Raw genomic sequence first — 16,575 nt, forward strand, 5'->3', positions numbered from 1 at the left:
CTATTTCTCATAAAGCTCACCATATACCTATGCTATAACCTAGTAATTTAGCTATTTTTTAAATTTTCTTAAGGAATATAAAAATATATGTCTGCAAAAGGACTTAGGAAAGAATATTTATAACAGATTTAGCCCTAAAGGCCAAAACTTGAAATAATCCAAACATATATCAAGAGAACGAATGAATAAATTGGGCTGTATTCACACAAATGAATGCGACCCAGCAATAAAATAAGAATGACTTAGTGATATACACATCAACATGGATGAATCTCCAAATCCTTGTATTCTGTAAAAGATACCAGATACCAAACAATACATATTCTATGTCTCCAAGTGTATAAAGTTGAAGAAGAGACAAACTTAATCTATAGCAACAAAAATCAACACAATAGTTGCTATAAGGATGGGGCAGAGACTGATTGGAAGTGGACATGAAGTGATGACAAATCTGTTTCTTGACTGACATAAGTGATCATATGCATATCTCGATGTCAAAACTCAAAGAATTAATCTGTGCATATAACTGTGAATTTTATTTTAATTAAAATATAAATTATGAAAGTAGGGGATTTATTCTGAGTGCAGGGGCTGGTTGGTTTCTCAACAATGCTGCAGAAACTCAAGAAATCTTCCAGTGAGTCAGTACCCATTTGATCTACTCAATTTAGAGACAGAAGAATACTGGTGATCTTCTGTCCCGTTTCTTTAAGCAGTAACCTTAAAAGAAAAAAATGTGAACTTTCCCCACCATCCTTACTTTTCCTCCATGTCTCCCTCTCCCCACAGGAAAAAGCGCAGCAGCAGCAGCAACAACAACAAGAAGACACTTGCTAGAGCATGATCTCACATACATTTCATCCCTAGCTGGTAAAAAGCAGGAACCAATGATCACAAAAATTTACTATTTTAAGTCTCAAAAAACTTATTACCTAATCATTTATTGAATGAATGAACTTCCGGCTGTTAAAAAAAATTAATGACTAGGGGCGCCTGAATGGCTCAGTTGGTTAAACATCTTATTTTGGCTCAGGTCATGATCTCACGGTTTGGGAGTTCAAGTCCTGCATCGGGCTATGCTGACAGCTCAGAGCCTGGAGCCTGCCTCAGATTCCGTGTCTCATTCTCTCTCTTCCCCTCCCCACTTGTGCTCTGTCTCTCTCTGTCTCTCAAAAATAAATAAACGTAAAAAAAATTTTTAATTAAAAAATATTAATGACTAAATTAAAATGTTTCCTTCTAGAGAATGATGAGAGCTTGCAGGTGATTTTAATTAAAAAGAGTCACTGTTTGCACGTATAGGAGGATTAGGAGGAACTTAACAGAGGACCAAGGGGGAGAAGAAAGGGGGAAATGGTGGGGGAAAGGGAGAGAGGCAAACCACGAGAGACTCTTGAATGCTGACAAAAACTGAGAACTGATGGATGGGGGGGGGGGGGGGGGCATGGAGGAGGGCACTTTGGGGATGAGCACTGGGTGTTATGTGGCAACTAATTTGACAATAAACTATTTAAAAAAAAAAGAATAAGTAAATCTTGAGATTAAAGGTATAGCAAAAAAAAAAAAAAAAAAAAGAGTCACTGTTGGTCTCGCAAGTACACACAATCCACGTAAGGAGATGCTTGTCTAAGATTTTCTGCCTTGCTCCAGGATGCTTCGCTCAGCATTACAGATCCAGTGGTGCGGCCATTACTTAGCTCCCGCCTCCCTCTCTTTTCAGCTTTCCTTCTTCCTTGTTTCACCCAATCCCTGCCCAGATGCTGCCATTTAGTTCCATAGACACTACTCCCTGGGACTTGGCTGTTGCTCTGACCTTCCTAGATTCAGCTTTAAGCCTCGTCTGATGTAGACAAACTTATGGGCCTCTCATGCATCATGGAAGTCATTACCTGCTCCTTGAATTTACATTTGCGTCACCCGTCCTTCTAGCCAGTCTCTGGCAACGGAAAACAGAACTGGGAAGGAGGATGATCAGAGAAAGAATCCATGAGAGGCACATGGGCTTGGGAATAACAAAACCTATTATAAGAAATGATGTTAATGTGTTTAACACAAGAGTTCTCTGCCAGGCACAAGCATGCAACTGTCTTTAAGAATGTGCTGGTGGGCAAAGTGTATTTAATAAGACATGGTAAATATCGTAGTACAGGCGATGAGTACCTAGTAGCACAACTGTTCAACATATATGCTCCACTGTGTTTTGCATAAAAGTAGCACCACATCACAGTATTTACAGTTCCAAAATTCCACTCATACTAATTATATCCACTAAAAAAGTAGCTGTTGGGACCTGGTTTTTTTTTAAAGTATAAAGTCATGATTCTTATTATCTGTTTCATATTGTCTTCAACTATAATGACAAAAAATATTCACTTGGGATTTTTCCTTCATTTCTTGAGAAGATAATGCAGACTTTGTAAATTTTAATGTGTTAACACATGCCTGTATCATGACAAGCTATGTGGTACTTGGCAAATAATTTGTTAAAGTGTTAAATCTTGGTACTGATGGGGCATCTGGATGGCTCAGTACATTGAGCATCTGACTCTTGATTACAGCTCAGGTCATGATCTCACAGTTGTGGGATCAAGCCCCACATCATGCTCAGCATGGAGCCTGCTTGGGATTCTCTCTCTCTGTCTCTCTCTGTCTCTCTCTCAGCCCCTCCTCTGCTCATTCTCTCTCCCTTTCTCTATTTCAAACTAAATAAATAAACATTTTAAAAATGTTTGACATTGATTTGCTTGACAATGATTTGCTTATAAAGGACAGTAGATTCAGAGTTAGTCATTTTCATTTATTTCCATTCAGTTACATATTCACAGACTAACAATAAAGAGTTGGAGTTACAGATTACATGTGAATTGTCTAACCCACAGTACATCTTTCCTATAACTTTCCTACATCTTTCCACGCATATCCAGAACTTGTGAAGTCTGTGGATACCTGTCGAGTGGAACATGCAGAAAAAAGGTCAGTGATCCAACAGGTGTCTTTTATAAGTACTCACAAGTCAATCTTCAGTGACCCTTTGTTTAATAAAATTCCTACCTTTGTTTGATGTCATAAGACACAATCATGAAGATGTTTTCATTCTTTACTATCGTGTTGTTTCTTTAGGTTCTCTATTTTCCTATGAAGAAGTAAATCCATTGTGTTTTTAGCCATATATATCAATATTTCATCCTTTATAAACTTGAAAATTTCAAAGACTATTTACTCCCTGAGGCATCATTTCTTTTGCTCATCTTAGGAAGTTAATCAAGAATTTATATTTTTCTGTGGACTTTAGATCATTAAATCTTGATATAATTCTTACCTCTTCCAGTCCAATCAACATACCATAGGAAGAAAATGGTCTTTCCTTATACTTTACTCCTTGTTCACCTGTACTAATGGGGCAGTTTTAAAGAGTATCTTTAACACACTGGCCTTGATAACAGAAAAAAAGAAAAGGAAAGAAAAGATACAGTTAACATGCATCATTGTAACTCTGAAGAACCTGGGATGAGGCTGAAACTAGAAATTATACCATTTGGGCAATTCTCAAGATTGCCAGATGGTCAGATAGCAATCAAGCACCATATTTTCCCTTCCGTGCTCCCCTTGTTTCTTAGGGGCTAGAAACCTAAGAACTACATTTCCCCAAATTCCTGACAGCAAGGCTAACATTATATTCCACAAATAAGAGATTCTCACATGAATTCTGGAATGCAAAAGAGAAGCAAAAGGTCTTATTGAATCTATGGCAGGGGTGGGCAGGATTGTGGGCTTAGCAGGAAGCAATAAGATTTGTTTTTAATTGAAATACAGTTGACACACATTACATTAGTTTCCAGAATACAACATAGTGATTTGACAAGTCTGTATGTTATCCTGTGCTCATCACAGGCATAGCTACCATCTGTCATCATACAATGCTATTACAAAATCATTGACCATATTCCCTGTACTATATGTTTTATCCCCTTGACCTATTCATTCCATAACTGGAAGCCTGTATCTTTCACTTCCCTTCAGCCATTTTGCCCACTCCCCTTCCCACCTCCTCTCTGTCAACCATCAGTTTATTCCCTGTATTTATGGGTTTGCTCCTGCTTTTTGTTTGTTCATTTGTTTTGTTTTGTAGATTCCATATATAAGTAAAATCATATGGTATTTGTCTTTCTCTGACTTATTTAACATAATACTTCCAGGTCCATCTATATTGTCACAAATGGCAAAAAATCTCACTACTTTTTATGGCTGAATAGTATTCCAGTGTGTGTGTGTGTCATTCATCTATCAATAAACATTAGGATGCAATGATATTTTAATACAGAAACCTATAGTCTTTCCTATGCATCGTCCACTCTCTGTTGTAGGCATTAGCAGTGGTTTCAGACAATTATGTGCTTCCTCGTTTCCTCAAGGCCAGTGGAAGCTTTTCTTAACCTTCTCTTCTCCAGCTCTTCCAGTAGGTTTGCAAGATTTTAATTTACTATATTAAATTACTTTTTGCTATAAATACCTAGCATGGATTCACTTTCGCTATCTGAATCTTGATTAGTACAGTTCACTGGCCCTTCCATACTTCCCTTGTGCAAGGTTCTAGATAATTTGAGTGAACCCTAAATGGACTGTATATATATAGAATGCTTTTCAATTATGCCAGCGTCTATACTTAATGGCCTTCAGAAAAAAAAAAAAAAACTTATTCCTGAACAAATAGGCATCTTTATTCAACTCCTGTATGGCTAAAACCCTACTTTCTTACAAGTTGTATAATAAAACTGAGAAAATGTTTATGGGTTACAATTTTAAAGATCTATGTTCATATCTTGGCTTTAGTATGTCCTTGATTCATTGACTTATTTTCCTTGAGGGATATTTATTGATCACTAACTTGGTGTTGGAAGCTGCAAGTACCTGTGGTATCACAATGATTCACCCAGTCCCTGTCCCCTGCCCTCAAACGCTTAAAAATTAGCAGCAAATCTAATCTCAAAGATTAGAGAATTTGCCAAGGATAAACACAGAGGTAGAGTCAGGCCCTAAAGAGCCTTCCAAATCTTAAAATAATTTTGATTTTTATCATAACAACAATGAGGGGACATTGGAGAGTTTTCATCAGAAGAGTTGTTTGATAAAACATGAGGTACTGAAAAGTCACTCTGGCTAGGAGGTAAGAGTTGGACTTGATAGGAAGATGAATGAATATACAGACCAATTAGGAAGCTGCATATTAAACCAAATGAGAGATAATACAGGTCTGGGAAGGTAATCACAACCTGCACTATGGTGGGGAGCATAGGAATGAAGAAAAATGAACTGATTCAAGGAACATCTAGAAATCAGAACAAACTGCAGGAATTGATCGGACATGTGTAATAAAGAGACACAAGAGTCATGGGTGACCCTCAGAGTAAAGGCACTGGGGAACTAGATGAATAAATAGCAGTGTCATGACTAGGATAGAAATACAGGAAAACAAAGTGGAGGTGAGGCTGGGGTGTGGATCAAAATGGCATGTTCTATTTTAGACGTGTCTGGATTTAATCTGCTGATGAGACAGACACCCAAGTAGACATGTCAAGTCAGCTGACAGAGACACAGGTTTGAAGTTTACAAGAAAGGTCTGGTCTTAAAGATTCAAACATTGTCATAATATGGGCTACAACTGCAGCATAGGAGTGAATCCAGTGACTCATGTTCATTACAGAAAAGACAGAAAGCTAAATTGCCTAGAAGCCACCATTATTTTCCTTCTTTTGGTTGTGTCAGAGGCTATTTCATTTTGGACAGAAACTTCTATATAAAATATGACACAATTTCTCTAATTTATCAATGTCTTTTATTTCAACAGATAAAATCACTACATAAAAAGATATTTAATTAATGAGTTAACAGAATTAATTAGATCACATATATTAATTGGATCATTCATTGCTTCTAATAATTTACTACTACAACTGACAATACAGTAATAGACACATTCTTTACAGGGTAAGAATTCTCCAAGAGGGGAAAAAAAACCAACTATTTTAACTACAATCATCCTTTAGCATCTTAAGCAAAATAATTTCTATTTAAAGGACAAAACATTTTTTCTTGGACAGCCATGTAAATAAAGTCAAACATAAAATGAAGTCATCCATTACATGATATATTACATATATATATGTTTTTGTTGGCTTCTTAATTGGTCTTCCACTGTTTTCATTTTTTTCAGTATTCCCAAGGTACAGTCCACTTCAAGAGCTTTACTTGTATGTCAGAAATAATTGAACAAGTGCCACAGTATGAATTTTAAGCATATCCATAAAATTAAACTCTCTAGTTCATAAAGCTCATGTAATATTCATTTTGAAGTTTCTTAAAATTTAAGAACTCTATTCCCAAATTCAGTCATACTGACAAAAATATGATTGCAATGAAACTTCTTCAACAGCGTCCAAAGAAGTACAACTATTTTAACATCTGTGTTTTTTCATAAGCATACTAGGGTTTTAAACATCTATGACTGAGTACTATTGAAATAAAAATAGTATTCACAAAAATCAATCAATGTAGAGTACTATCGCATCTACACTCCACTATTTATAGGTAAAATTTTATTATGTATATATTCATAAGTTATCCAAAAATACATAGCTAATTATTTTGAGAAGAGGATAATTTATGTTGAAATTGGTCCAAATAGAACATTTGCAAAGTGGAATGAGTGCAGTGTTTTTAATATTTCTTACCAGATGGGTTCCATTTTTATGAAATTATATTGTTTTATTAATCATGAATAGGAAGATGAATTTCAAAAAATAACACTACAGTGTTTTGTAAACACAATAGAGCTATGTATTTGTGCTAAAACTCTTTACCAATAACCACAAAATGTGGCAATATGCCACAAAAATTATTTCTTAATCTGAATCAATTTTAGTGAACACAAATTCAGCTCCAACATGGGAATAATACATGTTCAAAAAGTTGCAATGATTATGGTTAAACATACTGAGTTGTATGCTTATTTGTCACATAGTATCTTTATAAAGCAGCATTTCAACAACTTGAAATGAGAAGCGAAGGGATGGATTACATTTCTAAAACTTTGCGAATTTCAGCCTTTGATTCTGAGTTGGAGAAACTTTTCACTAAATGTGTATTTGGTTTTAAGAACACCTCATTAACTCAGTGTTAAAGATTTCTCTCATCACTCACCAAAATACTAATTATATAGCAAATTTCAGTCTATCTCCTGGAAGTCATTCAAATAGTTGGTAACATTCCCTGAAAGATTAGTCCATAGGAGGAATAATTAAAAAAAAAATACAATACAGAAGAGCTTGCAGCTCCTTAGGGAAATTGGCGTTGGGTAGTCTTTTCATCAGATGAGGGGGCAGTGAGCCGCACATCACGTTCAGTCTACGCCCTAATAGAATTCGAAGGGCAATTTATTTAGCCACCACCTTCTAGCAATGCTGATGTCTTGTTAGTTAGCCACCACCTTCTAGCAATGCTGATGTCATGTCGATTCCTTGTTCAGGTTCCTTTCATTCTGAGAAATAGTCAAAAGCATTCCTCTCTGCTTTTACTCATAATTTGACCTATCCTCTCAGCAACTGTAAGCAAACTGTTCATTGTCCTATCTTTGAATAGGAGTATTTTCCACTTGGCTCTGCCAACCAGGTTTCTTTCCACAGATTACCCTACAGATGCTTGCACTCAGATCCTCTTTTTTCTCCTTAAAATGGGAAATCAGGATGCACCTGGGAGCCCTTCTCAACTGGATTTTTAGCTCTGGTCAGAATTCATCTACGTATTTTCACACCAGAGCTTACTTAGACATTGGCAGCCTCTGTGAAAGAGTCATTGGGGCCATTGTTCTTTTTTACTTCCAGGTTCTTTTTAGTCTTGAATGTCACGGACACTTCAGAGTGAATGGCATCCAACCTCTGCTCACAGCGGAAGGCTGCTAGGAAAGCCTTTCTATAGTTGCTGTTCATCCAGCCATAGAGAAAGGGGTTGGCAAAGGTGGAGCACATGGCGATAATGTGGAACACGGTGAAGATGAGTTTGTACTCCTTCAGGTCTAGGACTTGGTTGTCAATGTCAACAGCAAGCTGGAAGGCATGGAGAGGCAACCAGCTGACCGCAAACACCACTACCACGCACACCAGCATTTTGGTCGTTTTTTGCCTTCGCTGATGATAGTGATCGTTAGCAGCTCCGGGGCTGACATGGTTCTTCAGTTTACTCCAGATACGAGTGTAGGAAAAAGATATGATGCCCAGAGGCAAAACATACAAGATTAACAAGGAAGAAAGGCTGTAGATGGTGCCGTAGATGTTCTTTTCCTCACCAGGCCACTTCTCAGTGCAGACCACAATCTCAAAGTCGGGAATAATCTCAATCAGCGAATACTCGCGGAAGATGGCCAGGGGGCTTGCAAGCAGGGCGCTGATGCCCCAGGCCAGGCCAATAATCAGGAAGCTGATTCTCTTGGAGATCTTGCTTTCCAGGTGGTAGACAATGCAACGGTGCCGGTCCAGGGCAATTACTGTCAAGGTGATTGTGGATACTTGTACTGCCAGGCCCTGGGCATAGGGTACCAGGTGGCACAGGACAGGACCCATTTTCCACTCCCCCATCAAGGTGTAGGTAAGAGTGAATGGCAAGCACAGGGTGTTCACCAGAAGATCCGCTACAGCCAGATTGGCAATGAAAAAGTTGGTTACGGTGCGCATGCTCTTGAATTTGATCACCACATGAATCACCAAAGAGTTTCCAATTACCCCAAGCAAGATGATGGAGCAGTAGGCTAATATGAGGATAATCTGTACCTCAATCAGCATGGTGCTGTCTATTAGCTCTGGCTCGGGGTCAGGGGCCAGCTCACCTCTAGGAGTGGTTTGCCGTGGATGGTACTTCTCCACCTTCATTTCTTCCACTGTCTGGTTCTCATCAGCCTCTGTACCAACTGGGCCCATTTTTAGCACCTAGCACAAGAATCTACAATTTAAAAAAAAAAGGAGAAGATGAAATATGGAACAAGGAAAATACAAAAGTGACACAAAGGAATATGACAGATGGATTGGTTTCATTTTGCTTAGGGCTCAAAATACCTGTCCCCTGATCCCTGAAATTGCACATAGTGTAACATTTTAATAAAGCAGAACCATTAATAGTCTATCCACAAATACGGATGAATTAAAGCAGGTCCCTGAAATATATATTATAGTGGTAAAATGTAATATGTATAGTGCAGACATAAACCTAGTGTGAATGCTACCAAATTGAGTCAATCTATTTTAAGTGGGAGAAAGGTTAGAAGCTTTACCAATTAATGTTATAATTTCTGTTAACTCCTCACATCAATTTTAAGATATACAAAGAAAATTACATTCAATGTGTTAAATGCTTCAAATTTATAAATATAGCAACTAATGACACAGAAAAGAGAAAACTATTAAAACCCTTTGCATGATGCCTGGACTTTGGGAGTATAACCTATTAAATATAAACTGAGCACGTTCCATTTTATAGCCATTTCTTCTAGTGTTTGGGTTAGGGTTAAAATAAGTAGCCCGTGTAAAATGGTTGCTTTTTTTGATGATCTGAAATAAACTTCCTACTGACACACAACAGAATCCCACACAGGATCTACGTGAAAAATATGTCCAGCTCTGAAACATCTCTCTCTCTAACCTCTAAATATAAAAGTTTTGACACTTTTCGTCCCCAAGCACACGTTCCCAAGACTTTTCTTTCTGGATGCCCTACTTCAGTAAATGCTATCCCCATTGATTACACCATGGGGAAGGTTAAAAAGCAGGAAACCATTCTAGGCTTTGTCAACTCCTTTAGCCTCCGCATTTAAAAGAACCTTCAGACTGATATTTTTTTAAGTTTATTTATTTAGTTTGAGAGAGAAAAAGAGTGTAAGCAGGGGAGGGGAAGAGGGAGAGAGGGGTGGGGAGAAAGAGAATCTCAAGCAAATTAATGAAATCATGTAGGCATGGTGTCAGCAGATCATGCAAAAGTGAACCTATTCAAGAATGTAAGGGAGGGAAAATTAAATGCCAAGTACCTAGGGTCCAGGGCTATCCAGTGGAAATAAAATCACTATGGACTAGTCCTGTGGGAATGAGATCCAGGGAGGGGCTACTGAGGCACTGTCCAGAAGTGAGGAAGGGAGAAGAATACAGGGACACAGGGCATCTCCTGTACCCTCTAATTACCTGCCAATGCCTCCTATGACCAAACTCAGCCAAGCACCACAATGACTTGGGAGCCTGAAAATATAGTCTGCAGGCGTCAGCCCTCTAGGGGAAGGGGAAGGGGAAGGAATGGAGCTGAGGGCCCAACCAGGCGTTGTCTGTGGGCTGAATAAATATGACTCACCTACTAATGTAGGTAGATGCTATTATGATTAATAAAAACCAAATTTATTTTAAAAAGGTTCAGAATTAATGACAGCAGCTTTTTGTCATTGTGAATACATTCAAAACTTACTAAGATATTGAGCTCTGGATGTTTTTACAAACTTGAAAAGAGAATTTCATATTAGAAACCACTATATTATATTGTTTTAAGCAATCTGGAGACATGGGGGAAATGATATGATCACCTTTGAATTTCAGGACGACCATTTTAATGTCAGAGTAGGCTCTTTCTAGTAAAAGGTAAGAGCCTGAGAGTGAGGGCCTTACCCTGTTGTCACCCCCCCACACACACACACACACATACAAATCCTGGTTCCTGGCATAGGTTTCTAAATGTTTGCTGAATGCATGTTAGAGTAAATACGAGCAACACTAGGGTGGAATCATGCCTGGCATTTTGCACATGCTCAATTATTATTGTTAAGCGAATGAATGAATGAATGAATGAATGAAGCAGGAGAAGAGGAAGTGATACAAGTCACAAGACTATTAAAGTAATTGTGGTAAGAAATCAAGGACAAAGCCAATGTCGTAGTAATGATGAGGACCACTGAGAAAGGCATGTAAAATTAGTCTAAGGGGCACCTGGGTGACTCAGTCAGTTTAGCATTAGACTCTCGTTTCAGCTCAGGTCATGATGTCACACTTCATGAGTTCAAGCCCCACACCAGGCTCTTTACCATCCACAGTGAATCCATTTCCAATGGATGGTTCTGGTCCCTGGGCTATGGTCACACCACCTACTCCCTGTGTCTCTCTGGCTGGAGGTACGAAGGACTCTGTGCTCTTGCTAATCCTTGAGGGGCCTCAACATCCTCTGTTTGGCTTCCATTACTTGTGTAGTCAATTCTCTGCATTTAATTTTCCTCCCTTACATTCTTGAATAGGTTCTGTTATGCATGATCTGCTGATAACACGCATACATGATTTCATTAATTTGCTCTCCCACTAATGGTTCGGCACTTGTAGGTTGATAACACCAGCCTACAGAAGAAAAATCCCAACTCCATTATAAGACATTCAAAGCTCTTCTCGAACTCATTCCTGCCTACCCTCTGGCTTCATCTCTGCTGACACACCAATACATATCTTACGCTTCTGTCATACTAAACTACTCTCAATTCCTGCAATACATCAGCTTTTCTCATGCCTCTCTGCTTTCCCGTTCTGACCTGGGAAGCCTCTCAGTAACCCAATAATCTGTGTGCACTTCTAATACTACAAGAAACATGAGTCACAATGCAATCATTTCCCGACCACAGCAATCTCTGTAAGGACAGAAACTGGCCCTTTTCCATCCAGTGTGTAATCCTTAGCACACTAACATGTTAACGGTACACAATAATTTGGCAAAACAAGTATGAAGCTAAAGGAAAGCATAATTCCTTGCTCTGAGATGACATCCTGTGCTTATTCTCTTGTTCTTAGTCAAGTAACCACCCCTGCAAGAAAGTTGTTCCAAGATCCCTCTTAAATCAATCCCTTATTAGAGCATTAAAAAGTGCCAATCAGTATAGACCCTAAGGAAACTTTCTATCTGAGGGACTTACCACACACACACACACACACACACACACACACACACACACAAACACACCCTTCAAGGAGCCTTACTGCAGAGGGAGAGAATTCTATATACTCATATTTTGCTTTACTGACATATTCTAGCTCTATATGCATAAAGTTCAAATAGCATGTTCTAAGGAGCCTCCACCCAATTTTGTATTTGCCTCTAATCTTTAGAAACTGGTGGGGGGGGGGGGAAGAACAACTAATTATCTAATACTCCAAGTGTATATTTGATAGGCTACACTGTTTCCCTTAAACTAAAAGAGACTTTACAGAGCACTATTAGTCAATGCTGACAAGTCATTAACAGGATTAACAAGACTCCTCCCGGTCTGAGTTTGAGGTTTGCCAAAAAGCTAAATTGAGAGTAAGCCTGAGATAGAAGGATATGAGTTCATTTATTAACTTGTTTTGCTTTTTCTCTTCAGTTCCATTTTCTCTATTTCAAAGCTCCTTTATTTAAAACTTCTCTGCAGGAATCGTTATTGATCTGCAGCAATTAGCATATGGATACTAATCACTGTTCTCAAGCACACTGCTGGCCTTCAGCCAGGTCAGAGCATTGCCCAGAGGACGCATCATTTCACCACTGGACTTCCGGAAAAGTGGAAGAGGAAAAGATAGTACATAGAGGAAGCTGACTGATTAAAAACTTAAAAGCACAAAAATTAAAAGATAAGTAGGTGAGGGAAAAACCCTTTCTTTGAAAGAAGACAATATGAAGCATTCACATCTGTCAAGTCATTTAAGAACTGTGAATGGTAGAGTTTTCTTGAACATGTGAATCTTTAGAGATTCTGCTACAGAAATATTTTCCTATTTGTAGAATAGGAAAATGACTTCAGGTTTCTTTTCCTTTCTTTTTTTTTTTTTTTTCAGAAATAAAAAACTTCAAATCACCTGAGTGACAAACTAGTTCATGCTTTCACTGTATATTTAAATTTGTGGGGCTTTTATGTAACAGTACCCTTATTGCCACAGATTGGCCTTAGTAAAACTTAACATCTGATCAATCACAACACCTTCCAGGCGTTTGACCCAGGGAAAAATCCCAGAAATCATGCCACAGACCCTCTACAGGTGAGTCCTGGGGGAGGGGAGTGGACTCCAAGAATGCTACATGTAAGACACGACTGTTTGGTTCACAAGCAGAAAGTTGATAACACTCACTGAAGAGTCTGGTAATATATCACTTTCCTTGTGTTTGAACTTCTGGCCTTTCCTTGCAAACAGCATGGTCTATTTCATGTCATTGCGTGTAAATGACATGCCCCTATTGCAAAACGTCTTAAAGCTTTTACTTTTGCCTCCTCCCTGTGCACCATATGCTCCTACCCAGTGGGTGAGCCCTTCTGGTGCAAAACCAGTGAGCGCTGAAATAAATGTATTCATTCTTGAACAGCTTTGGAGAATTCAATATGACCTTCAGCTTTAGACAGGTGTTTGATTTTTTTTTTTTTTTTAAGTCAGAAACAGTAACAACCTGCTGCTCTGGATAGACGATAACCTCTCTCTAAGAAGGGTCAAGGAAATAGTGAAGAATCCTCAGCAGAAAAGGAAAATTCTAGCGAAAGTAGAAAATGGGGATGTTATCGCCCCAACCCCCACCTTCAGCCTAATTGAGAGAGAAAAAAAAGTCCCCACACTCATGAGGACCTTCCCCATTCCCTCTTCTGAGGACCACAGCTCTTCCTTGGGGGGTATTACCGTTCGCAGCATGTGAATCCGAGTTAGGACTTACACTTACCCGGCCTTGGCGTTTCTGCTGAGACGTGGAAGCAGGACGCGTACAGCCCCGTCCGTGCGACGATGATCTACCCCTCGGATCTGAAGAGGGTACTGGGAGGTCCCCAGAGGCAAGCCCGGGTCCGTGCGTTCCGACAGCGCGGGTCCGCCCGGCGGTGGAGCCGCTGCGAGCTGCAGCCGCTCCGCTCTGTCGCCGGCCTCCGCGGCCAAGCGCGCAGGGGCACCGCGCTGCGCCGCACAGAGCAGCCGGGTGCGCGGTGAGGGTGCGAGGCTGGTGGGGGGCGGGGGCGCGCGAGTGCGGGGAGAGGCAGCCCTTCTCTGAAAGAAGAAGAAACAGGTACAGAAGGGGGAGAGGGGGAGCCGGTGGCGAGGGTCCCGCAGCGAAGAAAGCTGGACGGGAAGTTTCCGTGGCGAGGGAGGGGGACAGCGTCCAAGGTGTCGCCTCTGTCTCTGGGTTTGGAAGCCCGCGCAGCGGGACCCTACTCAGCGCGGCGCCCCCTCGCGGATCCCATCTATGGCCTGCAATTGCTACTTTTCACCCCACTCTCCGGGCGACCCCCCAGTTGTGATACTCCGGGAGTTTGCACCACTCTAACCTCCTTTCCCTCCCATGAACCCGTTCCTTTGCTCTTAGCTCGTAGCTCCGCGGGAGATGGCCGTGCGAATAGTTCCTGGATTGGGGGTTCACCAAATCGGCCAAGGAAAGTCGAGGGCGAAGGAGAAGGCTGAGAGGGGGGGAGCCAGCTTCGAGCGATGGTGCTGAGGTCCCCGCGCAGCGAGCAAGAGACCTCTAGTTGGAGGGAGGCAGACGTGGAGGCAGAGTCCCGTGCCTTGGAAGGGCTGAGAAAATCCCACAAGTTCCAACCAGGAGTTGCTTCTTGTTTTGCTTGTTTCTCTGTTTTTTGTTTGTTTGTGTTTGTGTGTTTGTTTGCTCCTAGGAGCAGAAGTGGGGACCTGGACCTCGCAGAACCACAGAAGAGCATCGCACAGCTGGCCAAGAACAAACCCAGGGCACTCACGCCAGCGGCTGGAGCAGTCGCTGCGCTCCCACCGGAAGGTAAAACGAGTTCAGACACCTGTTGCCCACCATTGACAATTCCCTTAACGGGCGCTTGCTGACAGTTTACAAGTTGGGTATTGCCGGGAGTTCCGATTCAAAACCGGCAGGCAGCGTGTGGAATGTGCGCCTTAGCTCCCTGTAAAGGTAGAATAGGAAGAGAAAACAATGGTGACAAAGGAAACACAGTCACTTTCTCCAGTTAGTTGACTTCCTGATCCTCCCCTCTTTGATCATGACTCGAAGCCACTAGTGCCAGGATGAGTGAGAGCCTTCGGAATACTCTAATCTGTCTTTTTGTGGCGAAGCCCTCTGCTAATGCCTTGAAGCCATCAAGCTGAGTTAGTGGATCGGAGCAAACCAGGGTTGTGACATCAGCCCAGACGCTGAGGGGTCTGTTTCCTCAGGATTCCTCCCAGCAACTCTAGTTAGAGGCATTCCTTATAGAAATTTGCAACCAGTCTCTCTTTCCTTTGTTCAATTTCCTGGCAAGTTAGGAAAACAAAAGCCTGAAATTGGAAACCAAAGTCTTTCCTCCTTATCCTGTGTTGAGGTTTTGCACACATTACTTTCCCTCTATGCATCAGTCTCTTTATTTCTGAAGTGAGGATGGCCATACCTGGTTCACTTGGAATTTCTCTTAAATAGAAAAAGCAAAAAACAAAAACAGGTTAAGCAACTCAAAATAATACTCTTTCCAAAAATATTAGTTATGGCTTCCCCTAAAGAAGTTAGGAATTTCAGTCTTTTTAAAAATATGTTCTTTTTCTTTTTAACATTTTTATTGATTTCTGAGAGAGAGACAGCATAAGAAAGGGAGGGTCAGAGAGAGAGGGAAACACAGAATCTGAAACAGGCTTTGGGCTCTGAGCTGGCTGTCAGCACAGAGCCCGACTTGGGGCTCAAACCCAGAAACCGTGAGATCATGACCTGAGCCGAAGTCAGCCACCCAACCAACTGAACCACCCAGACACCCCAGGGTTTTCAGTCTTATCTGGGTTTGCCCACACCTTCATGATATTCCATGTGTAAGCATCTTTATACAGCCTAATCTGAAATTGATTATCTGGTTAATGTAGAACTATGCCTCCAGAGCACAGAAATTATTCATAAAACAAAGCTGCTTGGGCTTTCAATTACCACAAAAGAAAAGTAAACAGAACTGGAAATATACAAGATGTTCCATATAATTGTACCTAAAGTATTTTTGTAGATATTTCTCACCTTGGGGAAATACTCCTTGTCACACTTGTGTTTTATGCAACAGGTTCCATGCTTCTTAATATACTTGCACCTGTGACGAGTGAACTCTGTACCCAGGAGTTGTAACTTTAGAAGGGTAGGAGTGGCTTGAAACAACAACCACAAAAACAGAAAAACAGAAGAGCAATCAGATTAATTGCTTCGGAGGGTTCGACTGACTTCATTGACATCGATTCTACAGACATTTTTGCGTCCCTTACAATTGCCTTTCAAAAGCAGCCTGCAGTCTTATACAAATATTTATTTTATTCCCATACAGCCATGTGTGTCTTAGAAAACACACTTAGTTCCACAGACATCTCGTCAGCAACTCTAAGACTAAATGACCTCTCTCTCTCCCCACAAAGGATAGAATTGAACGAAAAATTGATTTATTGAAATTAAAGTTGCTTTATTGCGTGTCAGCTTATCGAGGATAGTTTTGGCAATTAACTCAGGACATTTTTGTGCATTAAGATCTAACTGATACCTTTTGATGTGCAGCTACTGTGTGCTATCATAACAAAGAACCACTCTGTT

At 40.4% G+C, this 16,575-nt stretch overlaps 1 protein-coding gene across 1 annotated transcript; it reads right to left on the reverse strand.

Moving 5' to 3' along the window:
- Nucleotides 1–7,817: 7,817 nt before the first annotated feature.
- NPY2R (neuropeptide Y receptor Y2) lies at nucleotides 7,818–8,969 on the reverse strand. Its single transcript, XM_039219132.1, has one exon. The coding sequence runs from the start codon at nucleotides 8,964–8,966 to the stop codon at nucleotides 7,818–7,820; it is 1,149 nt and encodes a 382-aa protein (XP_039075063.1). The 5' UTR covers nucleotides 8,967–8,969.
- Between the last annotated feature and the right edge of the window lie 7,606 nt (nucleotides 8,970–16,575).

This window comes from Hyaena hyaena, unplaced genomic scaffold (assembly GCF_003009895.1).
Source record: "Hyaena hyaena isolate Hyena2069 unplaced genomic scaffold, ASM300989v1 scaffold_795, whole genome shotgun sequence".
NCBI classification, from domain to species: Eukaryota; Metazoa; Chordata; class Mammalia; order Carnivora; family Hyaenidae; genus Hyaena; species Hyaena hyaena.